Genomic DNA, 25554 nt, shown 5'->3' with positions numbered 1-25554 from the left:
TGATTCCAAGTGCTGTAATTTAAAGAGAAGGTCCCCTTCTCAAAATCATGTTCTTTATATTTCTATAAATACTACCAATTAGAGGTTCACTTGAGTTAACTAGCAACCCATAACCTAAATTAGGGTTAAGAGAAATGGTCATTCACGACTTACTGCAGATTCAATTAATCAGATTGCTTTTCTAATCTGAGCTTAGCTACATTAGAGGAAAGTCATTACCTTGTGGAAGGGAGAAATCATTCGAGGGTGCAGGGCATATCTGGTTAGGTAGAGTTCCAGGGGTGGGGGCAGGGCTCGGACACAGGGACTATTAAGGACACCTGTCTGCTGGGAGAGAAGCCCAGAAAGCGAGGTAGGATGGAATATGGAACACATTTCCACAGCAGACCCATGGCTCCTTCCTCGCCAAGACCAAGTTCTGTTATCACCAATTCTCAAGTCCTTGTTCCTCTCCCCACCACTAGACTTGTCTTGCATGGAGATTCCAGGAGAGCAGTATTAAGCTGGCTTCATGAGGGTCTCATAGGAGACTGGAAGTGCTTTTCCAGACAGACCTAGGAGTAAAAGCACCAGCAAACAGAATGGATCTGTGGGGTCAGTGGGGGTTGAGGAAGGGCAGAAGTACCCTCTGCCATACATAGAATGAGTCCAGGCTTAGAGAAGTTCTCTAAGAAAAGAGACTTCTATTTGTTCATTTCCACTGGACCTGGCACAGGGTGGGTACTCAATATTTAATGCATGGTTGAATGGATTGCAAAATCAGGAGAGTTGCCAGACTCACCCAGGTCTCGTTTCCTATCTGGGATCTGAGCTTTTTTTCCTTCCTAGGTAGGCACTTAATCTAGTTGTATGGGTTTACAGATTTTTTTTATTCCTATTTTGAATCCTATTTCCCATCTCCTATCCAGAAAGCCCCTAAGCTTGCCTTTTATTCTTTCCTGTCCCTTCACAACTGAATCCTAGGCTTCATTAGGGTCTCAGACTATCTAGGAGGCATTTGAGTCATTTTTTATAGGAGGGGGCTCTTGTGAACCTGTTTACACACAAGAACAGAAGAAGTCCAAAAGAGGTATGAAGTAGGACACAGAACACAGCATTAATGAGGAGCAAACCCATGAGGTCAGGGGAAGGGCAGCTGGAGGGCCCGCTCTGGGAGGGAGCGCTGCCATGGTGGTCTAGGAGCTACCGCTCCATCTGGTGAGGGGAGCATGGTCAGCAGTTCCATGTGCAGAGGGCTGGCCAGGCCCCATAGATACCTATGTCCTTTCCCAGGCACAGCCTCGGGGCCCCTAGGAAAACACTGACCAATAAATTAAGTTGAAAAATATGTAAGAGGCAGGAAATATCAACCTGGAGTATTTGTCAATGGCGTGGGCGTTCTGGAAGATGCGAAGACCCATGTGGCCCTTCAGAAGCCCCTTCTTCCTGGAGGAGTTGGATTCATTGCTCAGAGCCAGGTGGACCACTATTTTGTCTTGTCTTTCTTCTTCTGTCAGAAAATGGCTTCTTGGGTACCCAGCCAGGCTGTTGGCCTCAGACTCACTGTAGCTTCCATCCAGCGTCATGGTTCTTGAGTGAAGCATTCCACACATGCAGGGGAACTGCGGGCAGCAAACACAAGGAAGGTATCAGGCATGTTTAGGCCTTGTGGAGGGGCAGAGGTGGTGGCCTGGGCCCAGAGCAAAGCCCCATGGCTACTCAGAGCCACAGAAAGGCAGAACTAGAAGGACCTCCAGAGATCACTCAGTCCAACGACTCTCTACATATTAGAACTCTCTGCATATTAGAATCACCCAGGGAGCTCTTTAAAATGGCCACATCCAGGCTTCACTCTCAACTAATTAATTTGACACTATCATATGATCTCATTTATATGTGGAATTTAAGAAACAAAACATAGGATCATAGGGGAAGAGAGGAAAAAATAAAACAAGACAAAACCAGAGAGGGAGACAAACCATAAGAGACTCTTAATCATAGGAAACAAACTGAGGGTTGCTGGAGGGGAGGGGGGCTGGGAGGGATGGGGTAACTGGGTGATGGACATTAAGGAGGGCATGTGATGTAATGAGCACTGGGTGTTACATAAGACTGATGAATCACTGACCTGTACCTCTGAAACCAAAATACATTATATGTTAACTAACTGAATTTAAATTTTAAAAAGATGAAAAAAAAAACATAATAAATTTGAAGATCCCTAGGTGATTCTACAATGCAGTGAAGGTCCAGAATCACTGATTTAGTCTAAACATCCCCATTTGCAGAGGCAAAAACTAAGACCCAGTGAGGCTATACAATTCTCCTGAGATTACACAGCTAGTGTCAGAGTCAGGACTTTAAATGCACACATTCTGGGGGTACCTGGGTGGCTCAGTCAGTTAAGCCTCTGACTCTAGACTTTGGCTCAGGTCATGATCTCAGAGTCATGGGATTGAACCCTGCTTCGGGCTCTGCGCTCAGCTCAGAGTCTGCTTGAGATCCTCTCTCTACCTCTCCCTCTGCTCCTCCCCCTGCTCTCTCTCTCTCTCTCAAATAAATAAAATCTTTTAAAAATATATTTAAAAAAATAATAAACCCATACATTCTGATTCCAGTCGTGGGTCTCCACGTCTTTGTGCATGAATCAAAAGATGATTAGTTAGGAGAGTGTCCTTATTCTAAAGAGTTACATTTAAGCATAAAAGTTCACGGTGCCTGCAATGCATTTTTAAATGGTTCAACTGCACGGACAAAAGTACATTTATATGGAGAAGGAGCTCACACAAAAATGGTAAAACAACAATGTTGGGTGTAGGTACAGAGTCTATGGATGAACATTATCCTATTTTTCAACTGTTTCTGCAAGTATGAAAATGTTTACAAGAAATTGTAAGTTGGAAGGAAGGAAATAGTTTCACTTCTCCCTACCATTTGAGTCAGCAGAGAGTGGGCTACCAGCGGGCTCCGGCTAACAATTCATGGGCCCATACTTGGCACGTGAAGGCTTGCTATTTTTCCAACAGCTCTATACAGGAAAGTTCACCGGGTTATAAATCAAAAATGTTTAAATATAACCCAAAAGCACTTGACAATGACCAATGTGCAGATTATTGAAAATTTGAATGAATACTTAAATGCTAAAGTAAAAAAGGTTTCAATAGAATTTTAAAAATAAATTCTTAAACAATCTAGCCTATTTGGAGACAGTGTAGAAATATTTAGAAAATATGTAGAATGTTGAGAATACATTTTAAAAAATATATATTTAATATAATATATTTAGGTATAATGTGGGCATTGGAAGACTATTTTTGAAAAGGCAACACATCCACTTTTCCTAAAATTTAAAGCTCCCTTATATTAAGCCACCTAGATGTGCATAAATGTGGGATTTTCATATCCCCTGATCTTTATACCTTCTAGCTGAACACCCATTTTGATTAGTGCAATGATGACCAATGATTTGGTAACAAGTTGGCATTTTATTTCCTGCTGTGATTAATAAGAGTCTGAATATGAATGAAATGGACTTTCCCTCCCTGTGTCAAAGGCCCACGCACATTGCCTGAATTCCCCCATTTGTATCCTATCTCGTAACTAACGTAGGTTGGTATAGGATAGTGCAGTACCGTGTAGATAGCGTAGTTATTTCCAATGAGTCTAAAGGCTAAAGTTGTATGTGACTGAATTTTTAATTGGTCAGAGCACAGATAAATACAGGAGTTTTTAATTCTAGAACTCTCCCCTTGTCCAGTCAAAGCACCTGGAGGCACCTTCCCTAAACATGTCCAGTAGTAATAGTGATACTTTATGTCTGTCCAGAACCCCGCAGTTTCAAAACAACTTTTGCACGCATTACGTCACGTAATCCTTACAACGACCCTGGGACGAAGGCGAGGTGAGGACTGCGTTCTACCTTTCTTAGAGATGAGGAAACAGAGGCCCAGCCTAAGTGGCAGAGTTGGACCTAAGACCCCCAAGTCTCCCTGTTCCTAGTCTTGGTCCAAAGACTTTCTGCTTTCTGGGATCCTTGATGGAAGAAGCTAGAACCTATTCTAAAAGAGACCCTCCTCCATTTTGCGCAAACATCGCCCTCCTCTACACGCCACCCTCCGTCCCCGCCATTCTCGTGCAACCAGGAGCCTGGGCGCGGACGAGGAGGTGAAGGGAACTCGGCTCGCCTTCTCGCGCAGCTTCCGCTCCTTGCGCTCCTGCACGGTGGTCAGGTAGTTGACGGCTGCGTACTCCAGCACCGACAGGAACACGAACACGAAGCTGACCCAGAGGTAGATGTCCACCGCCTTGATGTAGGAGACGCGGGGCATGGAGGCGTTCACGCCCGTGATGATGGTGGACATGGTCAGCACGGTGGTGATACCTGCAACATGCAGCGATAGGTCAGCCGCTGACGAGGGTACGGAACTGCGCCCCACATGGCACGGAGTCACCGTTTTACATTCTCCCTGTCGGAAACCCAACGGGAAATCCCCCGGGGCATGGAAACATCCACGCTGTGGATCTGCTCCACAAGCAGCCGGCGGCTCCGCGCACACACACACACACACACACCCCGCCCCCCACACCCCGGCCAGCTCGCTGCTGCTGGTCCCCTTTGCCTGTCAGCCCCTCGGGGGCCTGGGGGTGGGTGATGTGGCTCACCGGATCAGCAGCGCTCCGCGAAGGACCCCGTCGGATGTGGAATTCGAAACAGTGAGTGAAGGACCCCTCTAAAGGAAACTGGCCACGCCGCAAGGAATGGCCTCATTCCCTCTCATCTGAGCCACACTGATTAAGTCTCCGAAGACTGTGGAAATTCCTGGAGGCCTGTCACGCTAGCTTCATTGTGCCTTGCTGGTTAAACCCTCACATTTCTTGGAGCCCAAGCCGATTTCCTCCAAATTGACAATGATGAGCTGTTAACGTTCCCTCTGGAATTTCGGGTCTGGGAGGACTAAAACCGCAACTCTGGGGAGTACAGCCCTCTCCCTCCCCCCCAAATCCCCTAATCCCCGCCCTGCCTTCAGACTCTCAGTCTGTCCAACCAAGGCCAGCAAACACAATTTTTGTATTTACAGAATAAGGTTTTGGCATTTGCAGAATTGTCTTATTTATCGAAGTACTGAGCTCTAAGACTGCTGGTGGGGGAAGTCTATCCCCCAAACAGACTTTATTTTTCTGAAGTGATTGGAGCAAAGTTGACATAGTTTTAGCTCCCTGTGGTTTCCGTGAAGTAGTCTAGGAAACGCAGAGCAGCGTGTGAATGGTGAAGGCTGCAAGCGGGAGGAAAGTTTGCTCCTTTGGGCTCTGACAAACCATCAGTTAACTCTGAATGATGATTTTACCTTTTCTCTTTATAGTGACCTGCTGGAAAATATAGCCACCCCCCCACACCTTAACACATGCTTTTACCCAGTGAAACTCTGGCGGGCACAGCTCTGCGGTCGATCCAGAAGGACACCCAGGACAGCATGACCATCAGGGTGGCAGGGAAGTAGGTTTGGAGCAAGAAGAAGAAGATGTGGCGTCGCAACGTGAAGTTAATGTACAGACGGTTGTACCAGCCTGGGGGACACGGGAAGAAGCCAGTGAGGTTCAGTTTGAGAGGTAAAAACAAACTCCTTCCCTGGGAGCCTTTCCCCCACCCCCACCCCCACTGCTCTCCTCTTCAGCAGAAAGTTAAAAGTTAATGAACAATTGACTTACTATAATACATCTCCTTTCTAAAGTCTAAGCCCTCTATTAATAAGTGTCTTGCCAGTATCTAATGCATGTACTGTTTTATTCAATGTACCTAACTTCTCTTCTCTTCCCCTAACATTTTGGGGAAAGGTAGAACGAGAGATGTAGGTTTAGTTGCTGGTTTGTATTTGTTATTTGCAACCCCCAACCATATTTCCTGAGGACTCACTGCTCAGGAGGCTAAGAAGTGGGACTGGTTCTATTTTGTTGAGTCCAATACCACTGAGGCAGGAGCCAGCAGAGCTGGGCTCTTGTCACTGTCCCCTTGGTTGTAGATTGGTCAGCTCAGCCAGTCTCCACATATATCACGGGATGGATGGTTGTAAACAAGGACTAAAATGGTAAGGTGTCAAATGATCCACAAGATCGATACCCAATCACTGGGACCAAGGATGGCGTCAAGGGCAATATAAATGTCAAAAGTAACTTTTGCAACTGTGTGCACACACCCACCCCACGCCCATTCCAGCCCAGCCTGGGATACTGACTCAGTAGCTTGCAACAGGGCCCGGAAGTCTGCTTGTCAGACCACTCCCCGGTGGTTTGGAGGCAGGAGGACGGCAGGCTGCCCCCAGGAAGACGCTGCTGAGGGAACAAGGGCTACCTGGCTGGCGTGGGAAGTTACCGCTGAATCAGGTAAGGGGAGGGTTGGATCACTAGGGAAAGGCTGGAACGATAGGATGGGTCCAGACAAGCTTGACACACGGTCACTATGTAGGTTCCTTGGTTGTCTGAATGAGCTAGGTGCTTTTAGTGGAGTGAATAGACACATCTTCAGATGTGACAGACACTCCTAATCATTTATTCATCCCACAACCTTTGCCCCGTCATGTCAGCTTTATTTTCCCTACTTAAATTGGCACCCATGAAGCAAATCACATTGTTCCTTAGGTTTGTACAGGGTCTTTCTGGAAGGGCTGAGAGTTGCCTTCATTCTGTGAAGGACTATTCCACTATCCTTTCCTCTTAAGAAAACCAGGGAGAGTTGCCTTGGAAACTCTAGGAGGGAACCAAGAGCTTTAAAAATGTATACTCTGTGTTCCAAACAGCACTCTGTGGTGAGATGGCAGCCCCTGTGGTGAGATGGCAGCCCCTGTGGGGGGAGCAGACCCTGCTTGTTGGTACATAGTAAGTAATGGGAGAGGAAGATGCATTTTAATCTGGACTCTAGAAAGGCTCAAGACAAACAAACAAGCTTCTATTTGAATATAGAAAACATCTAAGGGGAGTACACATAGTGACTAAGGCAGATTGGCCACTTATTAGCTGTGCAACTTCAATAAGCAACTTAATCCTTCTGAGTCTCAGTTTTCTCATCTGTAAATTGGGGGTAATAATATCTACACCATAGGTTTGTTGGGTAGAAATTAGTTAATTCAAATAAAATTCTCAAAACAGTGACACATAGTAAAAAGTTATAGAAGACATTCTTAAAAATGGTTTTAGAAAGAGATTGGGTTTGAACTTGCCAAGAAGAGATGAGAAAGGAAGATTGTGTGGCAATACATACCCGTGGAGAAGGGAAGAGAGTGATGAGGACAAGCCCTCTGGGCACAAAGGGAAGCCGGCTTGGGCTGTCCGGACACTAAAACCACCTGGACTGAGGCTTGGTCTTTTTCAGTGTTTGATGTTGGGCACAGAGGGGCGTGCGTGGGGGCAGGGGAACAGGGAGATAGATGGGGGACGTGCAGGGGCAGACGGTGGCACAAAAGCTCCGCACAGAAGGGCCTGGGCTTCTCGGCACACGGACAAGGGGGGAAGAAGTGAGAAGTCCCTTAGGGTCCTGTAGCTACTTGCAGGGCTGTCATGGGGTGAACTGTGTCCCTCAGAAAGATATGTTGAAGTCCTACCTCCCAGTTTCTGTGAATGTGACCTTATTTAGAAATAGGGTCTTTGCACATGGAAGCAAGATGAGCTGAGGGCACGTTGGATTAGGGTGGGCCATAATCCAATGGCTGGTAGCCTTACAGAGGACGGAAATTCTGTGGACGCAGATACATAGAAACAGCAGCATGGGAAGACACAGAGAGGGACACGGAGAATGCCACGTGACGACCGAGGCAGGCATTAGAGCAACGCAGAACCCGCCAGAAACTAGTAAGAGACAAGGAAGGGTTCCTCCCTACAGCCTAAGGGGGGAGCATGGCCCGCAGACTTCTGGCCTCCAGAACTGTGGGCAAATACATTCCTGTTGCTTCAGGCCCCCAGGTTGTGTTTATTATGACAGCCCTCAGAAACGACGACAAGAACTAACGGTGAGATTAGAGGACTGACAGGTGCACCCTCTCAAAACCTCAAACACGGCCCGGGGTCCAGGATGAGTTACACTAAACATTAAAAATAAAGCTATAGGGGTGCCTGGGTGGCTCAGTTGGTGAAGCGTCCGACTCTTGATTTCGGCTCAGGTCATGATCTCAGGGTCCTTAGATGGAGCCCTGAGTCAGGCTCCGTGCTCAGCGGGGTGTCCACCTGGGATCCTCCCTCCCCACTGCCCCTCCGCTACTAAAGTAAGTAAATAAATAAATCTATAGATCTAAATATAGGTAATAGATACATTTCCTCGGAAAGCTATCATCCATATCATTAAGTCAAACAAATCAGACTACAGAATAGCATGTAAAACAATTATATCATTAAAGCAAGATGTTTGCAAGGGTGTGTGCTAAATTGTTAGGAGTGGTTGCCTCTGGCCATCGGATTTCAGAGGACGGCAACTTTTTAAATTTCTGCTTCCAAGTGTTGCTTATGTTTTGCAGAACTATGAATTACTTAGGAATACACATTCATTCTCATTGGCAGGGGAAAAGTTCAAGGCTGGAGGGTTCTAATGTATTTTCTTCCACATTCGGATCAGCCCGTGGCAAACATTAGCTACCAGTGCTGCTGTAGAAGGCCAGTCTGGAAGTGGTGTGAAATTTCTGAATCAGAAACTGGGACAGGGAGATCTTCTCATCGGTTTTCAGGGATTCATCCCCATTCTTCCAATACAGCATCAGATCTTCATCTGTATATGCATCTTTGGGGAAAGGAAAACAAGTTAATTCGACTCCTTTGCTTCTGAGGTGGCTGAAGGCACAGGGAAATCCTACACCAGCCTCGGAGTGAAGAGGCCTTACCACGGGCAGGCAGTACTCAGTCTCAACGGTTACTAAAATGGCACAGAGATTGGAGCGGGAACGAGGCGGAGATTTGTCATTAGGAACGCTGATACTTACAGCTTTCCAGCTCCAAAGAGCAGGTCTGGGAGTCCAGGGGAAAGTGGCTGAAGTCCATGTTGCACATGGCAGTGACCGTAATCCTAGGCAACCCAAACAAGCATGTTGGCTCGTGCAGCGAGTTCTTGGCTCATACGCCTGCCTGGAGTAAGGAGAACCCCGACACGACCAAGAGCAGTGCCTTCTCACACCTACTGCAGAAGTTTGGAAACCCCGGTCTCTACGTTGCAGGACCCTAACTTTTAGAGTTCTGTCTTCCGCAGCATGTGTTAGCAGTGCTCTGCGGGGCCCCAGCCACTGAGGGTGTTGGCCGTCAGGGGCACACACTTGCACCCTTCTCTGCGCGTGGCCCTCAGCCAGTGGGCCACCTCCCCTAGACATGCCTGGGAAGTTATGCCCCCCCCTCCCCGCCCCGCCACCCCAAGGCTATTAGCAGTGACTTCTGGCGAACCGTACAAGCAGGCCAAGAAGATGGGGAATAAGCCTGCGTAATCACTCATTAGCCCAGAAGCCAGTCCGCAGTAGCACTCAATAAACAATAGCTCTTGTTGTCTTTTTAAATCTTTATAACCGATGAACTGGAATCCTAGGCTCTCAGGGGTGGAAGGTACACAGAAGGTCATTGGCTCCCTCAACTCACTCAGGCCCACCTGGTCTCCTAACCCGAGCTTAAGCTCCCCGATGACTGGGAAGTCACTGGCTACTAGACTTCTAACAGACATCAGGAGGCTCGTGCCATCTGTAGCCACAGGCCCAGCCACGGTGACAAGCTCTTCAGGGCCAGAGAGACTGACCAGACATATTAGAATGGCGCTGGACCAAGAAACAGTGAGCCCGTGGATAGTACCTCATGCTGTAGAGCACGTGCCCATCCGGAAACACCCTCAGCATGATGTTGTCCGTGGTGGTGTCGTGCGTGAAGGACCGTTTGGAGTGAACAAAGAAGACGTCAGGGACCCAGATCTTCTTTACCAGCCGGCCGTCGAAGGTCATGCTCTTGTTGCTGGTGCTGGGAAAGGCCAGCCTCTCATCCTTCCAGTAGTGCCGCAGGTACAGGGTCATGGTGAAGTCCTGTGGGAGCCCGAGGTGACACCAGACAGAAGTGCTTAGAAAGCTTCCTTTCTTACCATCAACCAGTCAGCAACCAAAGCAACAGACACCCGAGGCTCAGCTGCGGGACGGTGGCTGCCCGCCTCCGCCGTGCTGCTATAGTAGGGAAGACATTGGCTCCTTGTGCATCGTGAGGTGGGAGCCCTGGACGCTGAGCAGCCCCTCCTGCAGGCGTCGCGAATGAAACCTGCAGCCGTGAGGCGGACAGCCTGGCATGGGGGCCAGCGGGGCGGATTTCCGCGGCGTCCTGCTCTCTCTCACCCAGACTCGTGCACACGGGGCTCCTTTCCTGTTGGCTAAGCATTCAGTCTCAGGTGAGTGGACACTGGGAGAAACCTGCACAGTCAAGTGTCCTGTTTAAGAGAGTTTCTATCGTGGGTTTTGCAGAATCTTTGAAGGCAGAATTGTGTCCTGCGTGCCATTGAATCCCCAGGCCCTAACTCGGTACCTGGCAAGGCACAGAGTAGGTGATCAATAAATATTTGCAGGATGGAAAAATGGGGGGTGGGGGTGGGCAATGAATGGATGAAGGCATGGACAGCTGCGTATCTACTATAACTTCAGCCTGAAACCTCGTTCTGTTAAACAGTATCTCCTGCCTTAAACCAAGAGTCTTGCACCTCTGCCACAACCAGAGGATACCAGGGCTAAGTTACAAGTGTGAACAAATAAGTACCCCAAACATCCTCTTCTGGGAGCGAGGGTGGAAAGACGCCTGGTGGTGGTGGTGGTCTCAAAGTGTAGGGCCCACTTCTGCTTTACCAGCACACCTCTACCCCTCCTGGCTGTCCTGCAGGGTCACCCGTGGAGGGGAGCACCCCCACCCGCCCAACCCTCCACCCCCACCCCTTCCTCACTTTGTGCTCCACTGTTTCAGTTTGTGTTTGTAAACCTCCTGTTTCTTCTGCCTCCGGGGCCCTTCCCCTGCTCTTGCTCTGGCCCTCCCCACGCTGTCTCCTTAGCCGTCCTTCAGGTCTCAACTGAAACAAGGCTTCTTCAAAAGCCTTCCCTCACTACCAGATCTTGGTGGACACTGCCAAGGATTGCATAGGGGAGCCATGCTCCAGGCGGGCACTGGAGAGCAGAGAACGGCAGAATTTCTGTCTGAAAATGTCCACCTCCTGTGATCCTCCAAGTGGGGTTCATCTGACCGGTCCCATCATGTGGGGGGTGTGTCCAAATGTAAGGGGCTGGGCCTCACTCCCAGAGACTGATTCGGGAAGTCTCCGGTGGGGCCCAGGAATCTGCATTTAACCAACTCCCCGAGTTACTTTTACCCATCTGGTCGAGAACCTCTGCTCTATGCTTCGCTGCACCTGAGCCAACTTCCGGCTCCCAGTTTTATCCCCTGCAGCCCTGGCCCTGCCCACCCAGGCACGGCCCGCACCCATGCAGCCACAGGTGCTCACAGAACCGTAACCTCAGAACCCCGCACCCGAGGCTGCCCCGCCGAGGCCACTGCATACCATGTCCACCTCCGAGATGCTGTCCAGACTCTCCACCTGCACGTCCACGCCTACCGGGATAGCGGGGCCTGCAGAAGGGCAAAGACAGCTGGTGAAGGCACATTCTATCTACCACTGGGTCAGCAACCCCGCTGGGGACAGCCTGCCTGGAGCAGGGTGAAGCAGTAATTCAAATTCTATGAGGGTTTTCTTGCTTCTTCCTGACGTGATGGGTGCCTGAGCTTTCCTCCTGAGGGTGGAGACTGTGTCTGCTTTATGTGTCTTTCCTGGACCAAGGTGGATGTTTAATCCATGTTTGTTGCATGAATCGATGAGCTGGATTACTACTTTCTACGTCCCAGCTCTGTCTCCGTAGGGTAGAGAGAATAATGCTCTAGTGTTTGAGTCGGGACCCTGGTCAACTGTTCTGCCTGCTGTGACATCTATAAAGGGCAGATGAGGCCTGAGAGCCTCGGACCCGGGCCTGGGACACCAGTATGCCCGGGGCTGGATTCATTCGGTCACTCAAACCATACCTCCCGAGTACCTAACAGATAACTGGGATCCTGCCCCCAGAAGCCTTCAGTCTGGTGTGAGAGACCATCTCTGTGCAGTTAGATCACAGCCAAAGGCAATACTGTACAAGATTTTTAAATCCTTCCAGGACGTGTCAGAAGAGGAGTAGGAGAGTACATGGCACAAGAGCTTGACACCCAATTCCATCTGGCCCGTGGCAAGACTTCGAAAACTGTGTTTAGCTGTGGATTTAGCTATGACTTCCTGTTCTATTTCTTGGGCTGGATGCTGGTTACATTCACTCTGTGATAACTTAATGGGCTGTCCGCTTACAGATTGTATACTTTCTGTATGTTATACTTTCATAGATTGTTTATTAGATTTTAGTATATTTTTTAAACCTAGAATGGGGAAAACCAAAAACCTGTGTTTGTCAAGCATATTAACAAATGCTATTATACTCTTAGACAAAAAAAAAAAAAAAAATATCTCTGAGAGAGTCAGGTGGCAGCTGTGCTGGGTTTCCTGCAGGGCGGGGGGGGGGGGCATTGTCTAGAGGCCAGCCCCGCTGCACCTTGAACCTCTGAACCCCAGCCAGGGAGTGCGGGACCAGGCCATGCTGACCCACTGTAGTCTGAGCAGGGAGAACCTTAGGGTGGCTGAGGGAGTCTGGGTCTTAGGAATGAGAAGGTCTGGAAGGCACCGAGATTTTGGTCATGGGCAGGAAAGGAGGATCAGAGACCCTGACATAGAGTAGGAACCAGAAGGCTCAATCCTCAGTTCCAGCCCAAACTGGGAGGCTGGGGGTCCTCATGGAAGTGGCCCAGGACATTGGATGAGCTCACCGACTCCCCCAAAACTTCCCTGTATACCTGCTAATACTTACAATCTCACCATTAAATATTTGTTTTTTGAGCTCAATAGAATGGAAGCATTTTATTGATTACTAGAGGGATTTAATGGATATTTTCTGTATTCTTAAACATGTAAGCAAATGAGTACAATGCTTTATTTTTTATTTTTACTTTTTCCCTCTCAAATCAGGGTGTAAACTGCTCTTTTTATTTTCCCATGTTTTTCAACTGATGGCTTAGGTCAGGGCCCATGAGAAGTCCCTGCTCTGTGTTCTCTTCTTATTCCAGGCTCCAGGGATTCTTTGAAGGTGAGGAGGACGCCCCCTCCTTAGGGCTGACTAGTCTGCCTTTCTCCCTGGTGGGGCTTGCAACATGAGGGGGATCTTCAGGGAGCCTGGCCAGGGTTCTCTCCTAATACCCAGACCCTGCTCCCCCCGCGGGGCCATGTGCTCCCAGCACAGCCATCGGGGAAGTGGGGCTGGTTAATTTCCTCATCCTCTGGACCCCTTGTTAGCCAGAGATGTTAAAATAGCCCAGAGTCTGAGCTGTTAACTCTGGTATTGCTGCCTCTCACGGAGGTGTGCTGTACGTGACCCGCTCTCCTTTCCCCTCGCTTCCTTTCTCTAAAGTTCCAAGTGATCTGCCACATCCAGTTGTTCCAAGAGCCAAAGGGAAAAAACAATATAGCCATCACCTTCTTTGGACCTACCTCCCAGTGGCCTGGTTTTCAGATAATGGGCACAGTGTTTGAATAGGAGCTGGTTTTGGCAAAGGACTTATTCAAGATAAAATATATCAGCTTTCTTCGAGTCTGAAACTGTGTCTTTCTGTTCTCAGGGCCTGCCCTGCTCTCCACAGCTCCAGCTGCCCTTCTAAGAGAAATTTTGATAACGCCTGTGAGGGTGGTGTCAGCGCTCTGGAGGTCCTGCCCACGTGGGAGTACAGGTCAAGTTCTCAGGAGACCTGGGTTGTTGAAGGTAAACAATCTGTGTGTTCAGGAGACTCTAAAGCTGCGTTCTGGGGGACTCATACCTCAAGTCTGAACAGAACCAATGCCCTGTCCTCCTTGGTCTGAGTGCAATAGAGTTGACTTTTGTCCTTGACCTATCCCACTTCCCAGGGCTAATGCTTCCAGGCTCTCCTGAACTCTCTATTTTGTGGCCCTTCCCAACCTGATTTTGGGAGAAATTCTTCCAAATTACAGGTCATTCTCCTCCTTCCTTGAACAATTTTATGTTTTGAGTGGGACAGGGTCCTATAGGGTGTTAGAAAGAAAGCAGTCTAGTTAAATTAAGTAGGCATTCATGCCTTGGTCTCTTCACACCGCTGTGGGTTTTTCTGCTTTGAGAGAGGGATCTGGTAAACCAGATCAAACCAAACAGAAGTCACTGGTGGGATTTCAGGCAGTATAACCAACGAGGTGAAAAATTCAAGGCAGCATAAGGGAAATACATGTGTAGCCAACGATTTTCTTGGTTCCTAGCCTTTCCACCATTATTTCTCCTCACTTGGCCCTAAAAAGCACATGTTAGGAATTTATCCATTTTTTAAATTAAGATATATGTCATTTATTCCCCACTGACTCCAAGAATGAATGTGAAACAGAATTTTCAGAAAAACTAAAACAGAGAATAGGCCAAAATATGTCCTGCCCTAAATGAAGATCTTTTTCAAGCCAAAGGAATGTGATCCCAGAGGGAAAGCTGGAGATGCAAGAATGAATAAAGAAAAACAAAAATTTACATATGCATAATTCTAAGTAAACATTGGCTGTATAAAACAATATTAATAATGTATTGTGGAGATGAAAAAACTAAACAGAAATACAAGCAAAAATAACATTTAAATGAGGAGGGCTATAAATGGAGTGAAAGTGTTCAAGGTCTTTGCATTGCCTCGGAGAACAGTTAAAGTAGCTAATTAACACACTAGTATGAGAAGCCAAGAGTTCATGTTGTTTTCTGGGGAGCCACTGACAAATAGCAAGAGTATGTGTGTTCAAAACTAAAATAGGAAAGCTTAAATAGGAATAACCAAAAGTAACCAATCCATAAGAAAACAAGTAAGGAAAGAAAAAGAAAGAACACAGAATTGGTTGGACAATAAAAAAGAGTAGGATGACAGATTTAAAACCAACATGTAAATTATTCCTAAATATAAATGGACCAAATGTTCCATTTAACAAACAAATATTGTCCAACTTGATAATTCAACAGTGCTAAAAGTTTGTCAGACTGGATCAAGAAACAATACCCAACTTTATGCTGTTTGAAGAGACACACTGAAAATATAAGATACAGGAAAGTTGAACATAAAGAATGCAAACGATATCACATGCGAATACTAACCGGAAGAAAATGGGTGTAGTTATATTATATCAAATAAAGTAGAAAAAGAGAGATAAAGAGGGTCATTTCATAGTAATAAATGACTCAAGTCACCAATAAAATATAAATATAAATTTGTGTGCATTTACTGATATAACCTCAAAATGCAAAAATCAGAAGTGGACAGAATTGAAGGAGAAACAGACAAATTTACATTCATAGTGGGAGATTTTAATACATCTTTCTCAGAATTTGTAAAACAGGTAGGCAAAAAAATCCCAGTAAGGACATATAAGATGAAAACAAATTAACAAACTTGACATAACAGACATGTTTAGGACAATGAATGCAAAAACTATATAATAAAAATTCATTTCAAGCACTCGTTGAACATCTACAAAAAATTTACCATATACAGGGCTAAAGAGCAATTTTGACAAACTTTGAAGGACTGGAATTGATATAAACTGTGAACTCAATGAATGTTAGAAATTAGCAACAAAAATATAAATAGAAAATCTCTATACATTTGCAAATTCAGCAATATACTTCTGGAAAAACTCATGGGTCAGTGAAGACATCATAATGAAAATTAGAAAATGTTAACAAAATGATTTAAAAAATACTACACATCAAAACTCATGGAATGCAGGCCAAGTGTTTCTTCCAGGGAAATTTATAACCTTAACCATCATCTCAGAAAGGAAAGAGAGCTTAAATTCAATGAGGTAAGCATCCATCTCTAAAAGTTAGGAAAAGAACAGCAAATTAAAGTAGATAGAAGGAAATAATAGAGGTAAGAAGAGAAAGCATTGAAATAGAAAACAAACATACAACTGAAAGGATAATTAAAGCCAGATATTGGTTCTTTCAAAGGACTGATAAAAACCAATAAAACTCTAACAAGATTGATCTTGCCAAAAGGAAAGCAAAAATAGCCACTATCAGGAATGAAAAGGGCATCACTCTATAAGCTACAAACATAAAAAAGATTAAAAGACATTATTCTGAACAACTTTTTGCCAATAACCTTTAAAATTTAGATGACATGAACAAATTACCAGGGATATACAACATATCAATCAACACTGATAAGAGGAGAAATACAAAAACCTGAAAAGTCCTATAACTATTTAAAAAAATTTTTTTTATTTAAAAAAATTTTAATTTAAAAAATCTTTAATTTAAATTTTCCCACAAAGAAAATGATAGGTCCAGATGCCTTCACCAGCAAATTCTAGCAAAGGTTTAGGAGGAAATAGTACATCTTACATAAATTTTTCCAGAGAATATCAAAAGAATATTTTAAAAAATCAAAATACATGTCAAAAGATACCAAGTTATTTTATGAAGTTAGCCTAAGGATGTACAAGAAAGCAAAATTACAAGTCAATCTCACCCATGAACATAGAATCAATAATCCTAAACAAAATATTAAGCTGGATCCCTCCAGCAATATATTTTTTAAAAAAAGGTAAATCACTTCTAAATCAGGTTTATTCCAGGAAAGCAAGGTTGGTTTTTTTTGGGGGGGGAGGTTTGCAAGATTGTTTTAACATTGAAAAATCAATCAAGGACTTCCACGTTGAGTAACTGCAAGCTAAGTAATTCACAGTAATATTTCTACTGAAAACTAAAAAGCTAGACAAAATATAAAAATTTCTTTCTGAAGATTTTGAAATTAACAAGTTAAACCTGGATTAGGATGTGAGAGAGAAACAGAGGCCCAAGGAGATGTGTTCAAAATTTGGATCTATTTCTCCTGGGGGAATTTGCTAACTCAGGAAGGCAACTGAGAAGCTGAAGGAAGCTTTTGATGGTTTTGGGAAGCTTCAGGGCTGGGATTAGAGACCAGGGCCCGCCAAACAGTCTAGCTCTATATTAGGATCCCCAAAAGTACACCTTAGCAATGAAGGTAGATAGGCCCTTGCAGGGTGTGCAGCTCATCTGCACACAGTCTCTACAAGTGGGTTAGTTCTCTGGAGTGGAGTAGCCTCAGGCAGACCAGGGTATTAGTGCTACCAGGTACCTGGTAGAAATAAACAGTAATCCTCTCTGGAGGAAGATAGCACCATCGGAGGTCTCCAATTATTTCTATTAGAAATATTGTAAATATAATATACAGTTCATAATAAAAAAGTAACCAGGCACACAAGAAAGTAAGACACAATAACCAGCAGAAAAAAATAGAGAATAGAACAAGGGGCTTTAGATATTGAAATAGCATAAACTTTAAAATACCTTAATGTACTAAGTGCAAAGAGATTAAAAAATTAAGATGGAGAATTTCTGCATAAAACTGTAAACTATAAAAATAGAATCGGGGACACCTGGGTGGCTCAGTTGGTTAAGCGACTGGCTTTGGCTCAGGTCATGATCCTGGAGTCCCAGGATCAAGTCCCACATCAGCCTCCCTGCTCAGATGAGAGTCTGCTTCTCCCTCTGACCCTCCCCCCTCTCATGCTCTCTCTCTCTCTCTCTCTCTCAAATAAATAAATAAATCTTTAAAAAAAAATAGAATCGGCACCTGGGTGGCACAGTCGGTTAAGTGGCCGACTCTTGGTTTCCGTTCAGGTGGTGATCTCAGGGTCATAAGATCGAGCTCCACATGAGGCTCATGCTCAGCAGAGTCTGTGTAGGTTTCTCTCTTCCTGTCCCTCAGCCTCTGCCCCCCACACTCTCTTTCTCTCAAATAAATAAAAAAATAGATTTTTTTTTTTTTAAGATTTTATTTATTTATTTGACAGAGAGAGAGAGAGAGACAGTGAGAGAGGGAACACAAGAAGGGGGAATGAGAGAGGGAGAAGCAGGCTTCCTGCTGAGCAGGGAGCCCGATGTGGGCTCGATCCCAGGACCCTGGGATCATGACCTGAGCCGAAGGCAGACGTTTAACGACTGAGCCACCCAGGCGCCCCTCTTTTTTTTTTTTTAAAGATTTTATTTATTTATTCAACAGAGAGAGAGAGACAGCGAGAGAGGGAATACAAGCAGGGGGAGTGGGAGAGGGAGAAGCAGGCTTCCTGCCAAGCAGGGAGCCCAATGCGGGGCTCGATCCCAGCATGACCTGAGCCGAAGGCAGACGCCCAACGACTGAGCCACCCAGGCGCCCCCCCAAAAAAATAAATCTTAAAAATAGAATCAATCAATATAATTTTCCATATTAGCAGAAAAAGCCTTTGCTAAAATCAGTGTCCATTTTGGACCCTGAGGAATAGAAGAATAGAAGGGAGCTTACTTAATTTGAAAAGTGATAGCTACCAAAAAATAGCTACAGTAAATATCATATTTATTTATTTTTAAAGATTTTATTTATTTTTTAAAAGATTTTATTTATTTATTTGTCAGAGAGAGAGCACACACAAGCAGGGGGAGCGGCAGGCAGAGGGAGAAGCAGGCTTCCTGCGGAGCAGGGAGCCCGATGTGGGGCTTGATCCCAGGACCCTGGGATCGTGACCTGAGCCAAAGGCAGACGCTTAACTAACTGAGCCACCTAGGTGTCCCTTATTTATTTATTTTAGAGAGAAATAGAGAGAGAGAGAGCACAAGCAGGGGGAGGAGCAGAGGGAGAGGGACAAGCAGACTCTGCGCTGAGTGTGTAGCCCTACGCAGGGCTCAATCTCACTACCCTGAGATCATGACCTGAGCCAAAATCAAGAGTTAGACACCTAACCAACTGAGCACCAGGTGCCCAAGTAAATATCATATTTAATGGTAAGTGTTGTAAGATTTCCTTTAATACTGAGGATGCCTATAAATGCCACTTCTATTCAATACTGTTTTGAAAGGACTATATAGTACAATAAGGAAGGAAATGAGAAAAAGTTATGACAACTGGAAAAAAAACAAAAATGCAATTATTTGTATAAGATTGGGTATATAATTTTTTAATTAGCAGATTAACTATTAGAATTAATAAGAGATTTTAATAAGGATGTTGAATACAGAGTCAATATACAAAAATCAAAGTTAGAAAAGGAAATTTTTGCAAAAAATGCCTTTAACAATAGCATCAAAAATACCTAGGAATAAGTACCTGAAATAAATCTAACAAAATATCTGGATGTCCTCTATGAAGTAAACTATGAAATATTATTGAAAGAAATTAAAGACCTAAATAAGTGGGAAAATAGATCATGTTCCTGTATTGGAAGATTCAATATTATAAAAATATGAATGATCCCATATTGATCTATAGATCAATGCAATTCTAATCAAGATCTCATTAGGTTTTCTTATGGAACTTGACAAAATGATTATTAGGAAATTCAAAGCAGTCCATCTTGAAGAAAAACAGGGTGGGAAGATGTGCTCTACCAGATACCAAGATTTATTATAGAACTACAGTAAATAAGAAGCGAAGGACTGGCATAAAAATGGACACATTGACAAATGGAACAGAGTAGGGAGTCCAGAAACAGATACACATATTTAAGGACATTGACTTATTATAAAGATATCACCACAGGTCACTGGAGAAGGAAGAGTATCTTTAATAACTAATGTTGGGACAATTGGCAATACATATGCAAATCACACTATATGCAGAATAACTCCAAGTGGATTATAGATCCAAATGTGAAAAGCAAAACAACGAGCTCCAGAAAGTAACAGAGGGGAATATATTCTTATCTCGGCAGAGCAATATCGGGACACAAAAAGCACTAACATTAAGAAAAGATCGATAGATTTACATTGAAATTAAGATTACCTAGCAAAACGAATATTTGGTGTTAGAAGTCAGGATAATGGTTGCCCATGATGGAAGGATAATGACAGGGAGAGGAGACTTCTGGAAATACTATTTCTTGATCTAGGTGCTCATTAATGAACGTGTTCACTTTTTGAGAATTTACTATGCTGTACACTTATGATTTGTGTATTTTTTCTGTATATGTGTTACAATTCAATAAAATATTTTTCATTGAGGGGCGCCTGGGTGGCTCAGTCCGTTAAGTGTCTGACTTCAGCTCAGGTCATGATTCCAGGGTCCTGGCATTGAGCCCTGAGCCCCGAGTCTGGCTCCCTGCTCACCGGGGAGCCTGCTTCTCCCTCTCCCTCTGCCACTCCCCCTGCTTGTGCTCGTGCTCTTTCTCTCTGTCAAATAAATAAATAAAATCTTAAAAAAAATTTTTTCCATTGAAGAAATAAAGAACTCCTCTTTATCAAAAACGCCACCGTCAAAGAGCTCATATGCAGAATATATAAATAATTCCTAAGAGTCCCACTAAGAAAAAGTCAGACAGGGGCGCCTGGGTGGCTCAGTCGTTAAGCATCTGCCTTCAGCTCAGGTCATGATCCCAGGGTCCTGGGATCGAGCCCCGCATCGGGCTGCCTGCTCAGTGGGGAGTCTGCTTCTCCCTCTCCCTCTCCCCCTGCTTGTGTTCCCTCTCTCGCTGTGTCTCTCTCTGTCAAATAAATAAATAAAAATCTTTAAAAAGAAAAGAAAAAAAAGTCAGACAACCCAATACAAAAATAGGCAAGAGACTTGAATAAGCATTTCAAAAAAAGAGGAAATAAACACTAGACATATAAAATAGACATAACTCCATTTGAAACACAAGATATTACTACTCTATCTAGTCTAATTGACCAGAGTCTTAGCTTAAACCCCGCCTTTCTCCTAGGAGGATTTCTCCAACCCCCTAATTGAGGTTCCAAAACCCACAGTGTCCTATTCCTTTCCTATCAGAACACTCATCCACTTCCCCCGTCAACCACTGGGGAGGAGGGTTGTCTTTCTGCTTTGTCAGCCTACAAAATCTGCACTGGAGAAAGCATCTGAAACACCGGCACCCCCACACATTAGAGGAGGATGGGGCGGTTAGCATATCAGTAGCCAGCAAGACCTGAGGATAATGGCACAAGGTTCCTCTCAATGTGTGGAAGCAGAGCAAGGGGGTATGTTGCAGGCTCTCTGGTCCCACGGGTGGAGAAGAAAGTGGTCATTTACCAACTCGGGTTAAGGAAGCAGGTCCCTGAGTTCCCCACTCCTGTCTTCTCCAACCAGTTCATCAGGGGGTTGAGGAACCTCTGCTGTAGGAATGATAAGATCAGAAAGTGGAAGATAAGCCCAAGAAAGCCACCTGGCCCTCATGGGGGCCAGAAGACAGATCAGGCTCCAGAGCAGGAGAGTGGGCCATTTCTCTGTCCCTCTGGTCCCCCACCTGGCCTTGCATTTCCTCCTTTGCCCTCCCTAGGTATGCCACCTCCCAGCTACCCCGAACTGCTTTGCTCATGTCTGTGCTTTGTTATTCTCTACTGATGTCCTCAGGTGGAGGTCATCTGTGCAAGGCAGGCTGGGGTAGTTATACTGAGCTCCATGGAGAACCTAGGGACAGGTGCAAGGATTCTGTGACCCTCCTGATGTCGCATATAAAAGTGTGTGTGTGTGTGTGTGACAGAGAGATTATCACTATTCTGGGAAACAAACAGATTTTCAAAGGACTCTGTGATTCCAAAAAGTAAAAAAATAAATCCATTTTGTTAGCTAGGCAGGAGCTGAGTTTTGGCTCCATCATTTACTAGCAGTGTCACCTTGGGCATACATAAGTTGTCTGTGCCTCAGTTTCCTTATTTGTAAAATAGATATAATATACACCAACCTCATATAGTTGTCATGAGGATTGAACGTGCTAATCCACGCAAAGCCCATGTAAGGGTTTGGCATGTAAGATGTTCTATAAAGAGTTATATTGTCACTGTCATTATTACTGTGGCCTATCTCACTTACCTAGAAGGTAGAGCCTGAAACTTACTCATTGCTATTTCCCTCAGCACTCACAGAACAGAGAGCCTGGCCTGAAGAGGGCTTAATACACATCGGGGGCAGGAATGACCACCACGCTCTCAGCATGCATGTCGTCACTGAGGGGCCGTGCTGCAGATCTGACTTCCCAAGGAAATCACAGGTGCCCTGGGTGTTCTGCCCGCCACACCAGCATACCTGCCCACTGCCCCTGGATTCACGGCCAGACTCGGGTCCTGGACTGTCACCCAGCCCAAGCCATAGGGGAAGTGCCGCTTCACTCACCTCCTGCAGTATGAGCGGACGATGCTACAGAACGAAATGGGAGGCCTGACAACAGAAAAATCTCTGTGGGCCACACTTGAAGAAGGGCTGCCTATTATTAGCGTGCATGCTCCCCGTTACTAAGGAGTTACAACTTGCCACTTTCAGGTGAGAGAAAAACACCTCAAGCGTTTGTCAAAAGAAATGCTGTGGTCAGCGAATTAATCAGACTCGTCTGGCAGTATCTTTTTAAAAATTAATTAATTTTAAAATTCCTGTATAGTTACTAATCGGTGGCTCAGTTGGTTAAGCGACCGCCTTCGGCTCAGGTCATGATCCCGGAGTCCCAGGATCGAGTCCCACATCGGGTTCCCTGCTCAGCAGGGAGTCTGCTTCTCCCTCTGACCCTACCCTCTCTTGTGCTCTCTCTTTCACTCTCTCTCTCTCTCTCAAATAAATAAAATAAAATATTTAAATAAATAAAATTCCTGTATAGTTAACATACAGTATTATATTAGTTTCAGGTGTACAATATAGTGATTCAACACTTCCGTACATGACTCAGTGCTCATCATGGTAAGTGCCCTCCTTAATCCCCATCACCTATTTCATCCATCCCCTCTGGGAACCATCAGTTTGTCCTCTATAGTTAGGAGTCTGTTTTGGGGTTTTCTCTTTTTTTCCTTTCTTCATTTGTTTTTTTTAAATTCCACATATGAATAAAATAATATGGTATTTGTTTTTCTCTGACTGATTTATTTCACTTAGCATTATACTCTCTAGATCCACCCATGTTGTTGCAAATGGCAAGACTGAATTCTTTTTATGGCTTAGTAATATTCCATTCCGTCTTTATCCATTCATCTATCAGTGGACATTTGGGCTGCTTCCATTATTTGGCTATTGTAAATAATGCTGCAATAAGCACAGGGGTGCATATATCTTTTTGAATTAGTGTTTTCACTTTTTGGGGGTAAATACCCAATAGTGGAATTACTGGATCATATGATAATTCTATTTTTAATTTTTTGAAGAACCTCCATGGTGTTTTCCATAGTTTGCATTCCTATCAACAGTGCAAGAGGATTCTCTTTTCCCCACATCCTCACCAACACTTATTTCTTGTGTTGTTGATTTTAGCCATTCTGACAGGTGTGACGTAACACTCATTGAGTTTTGATTTGCATTTCCCTGCTGATGAGTGATCTTGAGCATCTTTTCATGTATCCATTGGCCATCTATATGTCTTCTCTGGAGAAATATCTGTTCATGTCTTCTGTCATCTAGCAGTATCTTTTCAAAGATACTGTCTTTTCAAAGTCTTTCCAAGGCCTCTTTTTATAACGAAATTTTCTCAGACTTGTAGTAAAATGAACTGAAACAAAAAAACGAGACCTTAATAACGATTCTTTATTTCTCTTCTTACTTTGATGTTTTGGGTGTCACAGTCTTTCATAGATGGGCATCACAGCTTACTCTGAACAAGGCCTTCCATGTATGCAGAGCTTCCTAGTGTCACCACACCTTCACCAGCTGCCTGTTCATTCATTCACACCTGCATTGCCCACATCCACCAGACCGTGCCCTGAGGGGCGAGGTTGGGAGTACAGAGATCAAGAAGACACAATTGCTTTCTCCAGGGGCGCCTGGGTGGCTCAGTCATTAAGCGTCTGCCTTCGGCTCAGGTCATGATCCCAGGGTCCTGAGATCGAGCCCCGCATCGGGCTCCCTGCTCCGCGGGAAGCCTGCTTCTCCCTCTCCCACTCCCCATGCTTGTGTTCCCTCTCTCGGTCTCTCTCTCTGTCAAATAAATAAATAAAATCTTTAAAAAAAAAAAATTGCTTTCTCCAGGTGACTAAAATTCACTAAGGGGGACAATGAGTTCTGTCTCAGGACACATCACAGAAGCGGTAATAGAAGCATCTAGGAGATACTACAGGGGAAAGCTCAGTTAATTCTACCCAAAGGCACTGTAGAGAATTTCACAGAAGAGACAACTTTTGATTAATTCTGGCAGTGGGCACTGGAGAAAGAATCACCATAGGGACCGTGTTCGGGCTGGGCTTCGAAGCGGTGGTTACTTCTAACAAGTCGTGAAGGGAAGAAGGGCACTTCTGGTTGTATGAACATTGTCAGGAGGTGCAGGGGAGTGAGGTGGATAATTAACCTACACTTCTCAGATGTGAAAAAAAAGCAGTTTCTTTGATCTTTCTTGCAAAAAGATCATGCCTCAAAGTGTGAACAATTTTCAATTACCAGTTAACAGCAGCTCAGTCTAGTCTGGTTTTTAAGGTGTTTCAGATTTCCTATCACCTTGGGTGACCTTGCAGCATAGAGGAGAGAGGGCCCTCGCATTCGCGCTGGCTGGCCTCGGCCATGAAGTACGTGGCCCGGACTGACCCCTGGACTCGCGTCTGCAGAGATGCAACAGACACACGGTCTTTGGGCAAACCCATGGTCCCGCCTTTTGTCTCCAGGAGCAAAACCCTCCCACCCGGTGGCCTGTGTCCAGACCTGAAGCCTGTGCTGGTCTGCTGGTCACTTCAGCATTCTGCATCAACTCACTAAGGCAGTGCGCGCGCGCGCGCGCGCACACACACACACACACACACACACACACACACACACACACAGCCTCTCCCATGCTATGCCAAGGCAGCAAGCCATCAGCCTCCCTTCCCTACCACATCCACAAAGTTCTTGGGTTCCCTCAGAAAGACAGACTGGTGCTCAGATGATGAAAAAACTCTCTGTTGTACCGTTCCAAAGAGGGACCGGGTTACTTCAGAGAGTGTCATATGCTGTTTGTTCCTTTTATATGGAGCTCAAGAAGGAGCAAAATAATTCATGTGATAGAAGTCAGCATAAGTTACCCTTGGGAGGCACCAACTAGGAGGGGATATGAGGGGGCTGCTTGAGGAGCTGGAAATGTTCTATATCTTGATCTGGGTAGTGTTTTTCAGGATAAATATTTATGTATGTAAAAATTCGAGCTATATACAAGATTTATGCACTTCACCTTATATACATTCGTGGTAGGCAGAATAACGCCCCCGATAAAGATGTTTATATCCTAAGCCGCAGAACCTGTGAATTTGTTAGGCACCACATGGCAAAGGGGAATTAAGGCAGCAGCTAGAACCAAGGATGCTAATCAGCTGACCTTAAAATAGGAAAAGCAGCCTTGATTATCCAGGTGGACCCAATGTAATCACAAGGGTCCTTAAATGTGGAAGAAAGAGACAGAGTTCAGAGTGATGCAATGTTTGAAGAACTTACCCAGCTGCTCCTGGCTTTAAAGACAGGAAAAAAGCCAGGAGCCAAGGAATCTGGGCAGCCTCTAGAAGCCAGAAAGGG

General features: G+C 45.0%; 1 protein-coding gene and 1 long non-coding RNA gene across 2 annotated transcripts in view; one reads left to right on the top strand and one right to left on the bottom strand.

The window, feature by feature from the left end:
- Positions 1 to 247: 247 nt before the first annotated feature.
- The window catches only part of GABRR2 (gamma-aminobutyric acid type A receptor subunit rho2), a 42305-nt gene continuing 16998 nt past the window's right edge, over positions 248 to 25554 (bottom strand). The window contains exons 3-9 of the mRNA XM_036065163.2: positions 11513 to 11580; positions 9784 to 10007; positions 8937 to 9019; positions 8597 to 8737; positions 5392 to 5544; positions 4164 to 4360; positions 248 to 1601 (exon numbers count right to left, since the gene is read on the bottom strand). Coding sequence (XP_035921056.2) covers positions 1290 to 1601; positions 4164 to 4360; positions 5392 to 5544; positions 8597 to 8737; positions 8937 to 9019; positions 9784 to 10007; positions 11513 to 11580 — 1178 coding nt within the window. The 3' untranslated portion in view covers positions 248 to 1289. The remainder of the gene's footprint in view (positions 1602 to 4163; positions 4361 to 5391; positions 5545 to 8596; positions 8738 to 8936; positions 9020 to 9783; positions 10008 to 11512; positions 11581 to 25554) is intronic.
- On the top strand, positions 5425 to 24242 carry LOC118518406 (uncharacterized). The gene is made up of 6 exons (XR_004908609.2): positions 5425 to 5586; positions 6191 to 6357; positions 8521 to 10360; positions 13699 to 13838; positions 21963 to 22773; positions 23646 to 24242. It is a non-coding gene; the product is annotated as an uncharacterized LOC118518406 (long non-coding RNA).

Source organism: Halichoerus grypus, chromosome 9 (assembly GCF_964656455.1).
Source record: "Halichoerus grypus chromosome 9, mHalGry1.hap1.1, whole genome shotgun sequence".
NCBI classification, from domain to species: domain Eukaryota; kingdom Metazoa; phylum Chordata; class Mammalia; order Carnivora; family Phocidae; genus Halichoerus; species Halichoerus grypus.
The sequence above is the reverse complement of the archived record's forward strand: the minus strand, read 5'-3'. Positions and strand labels throughout refer to the sequence as shown.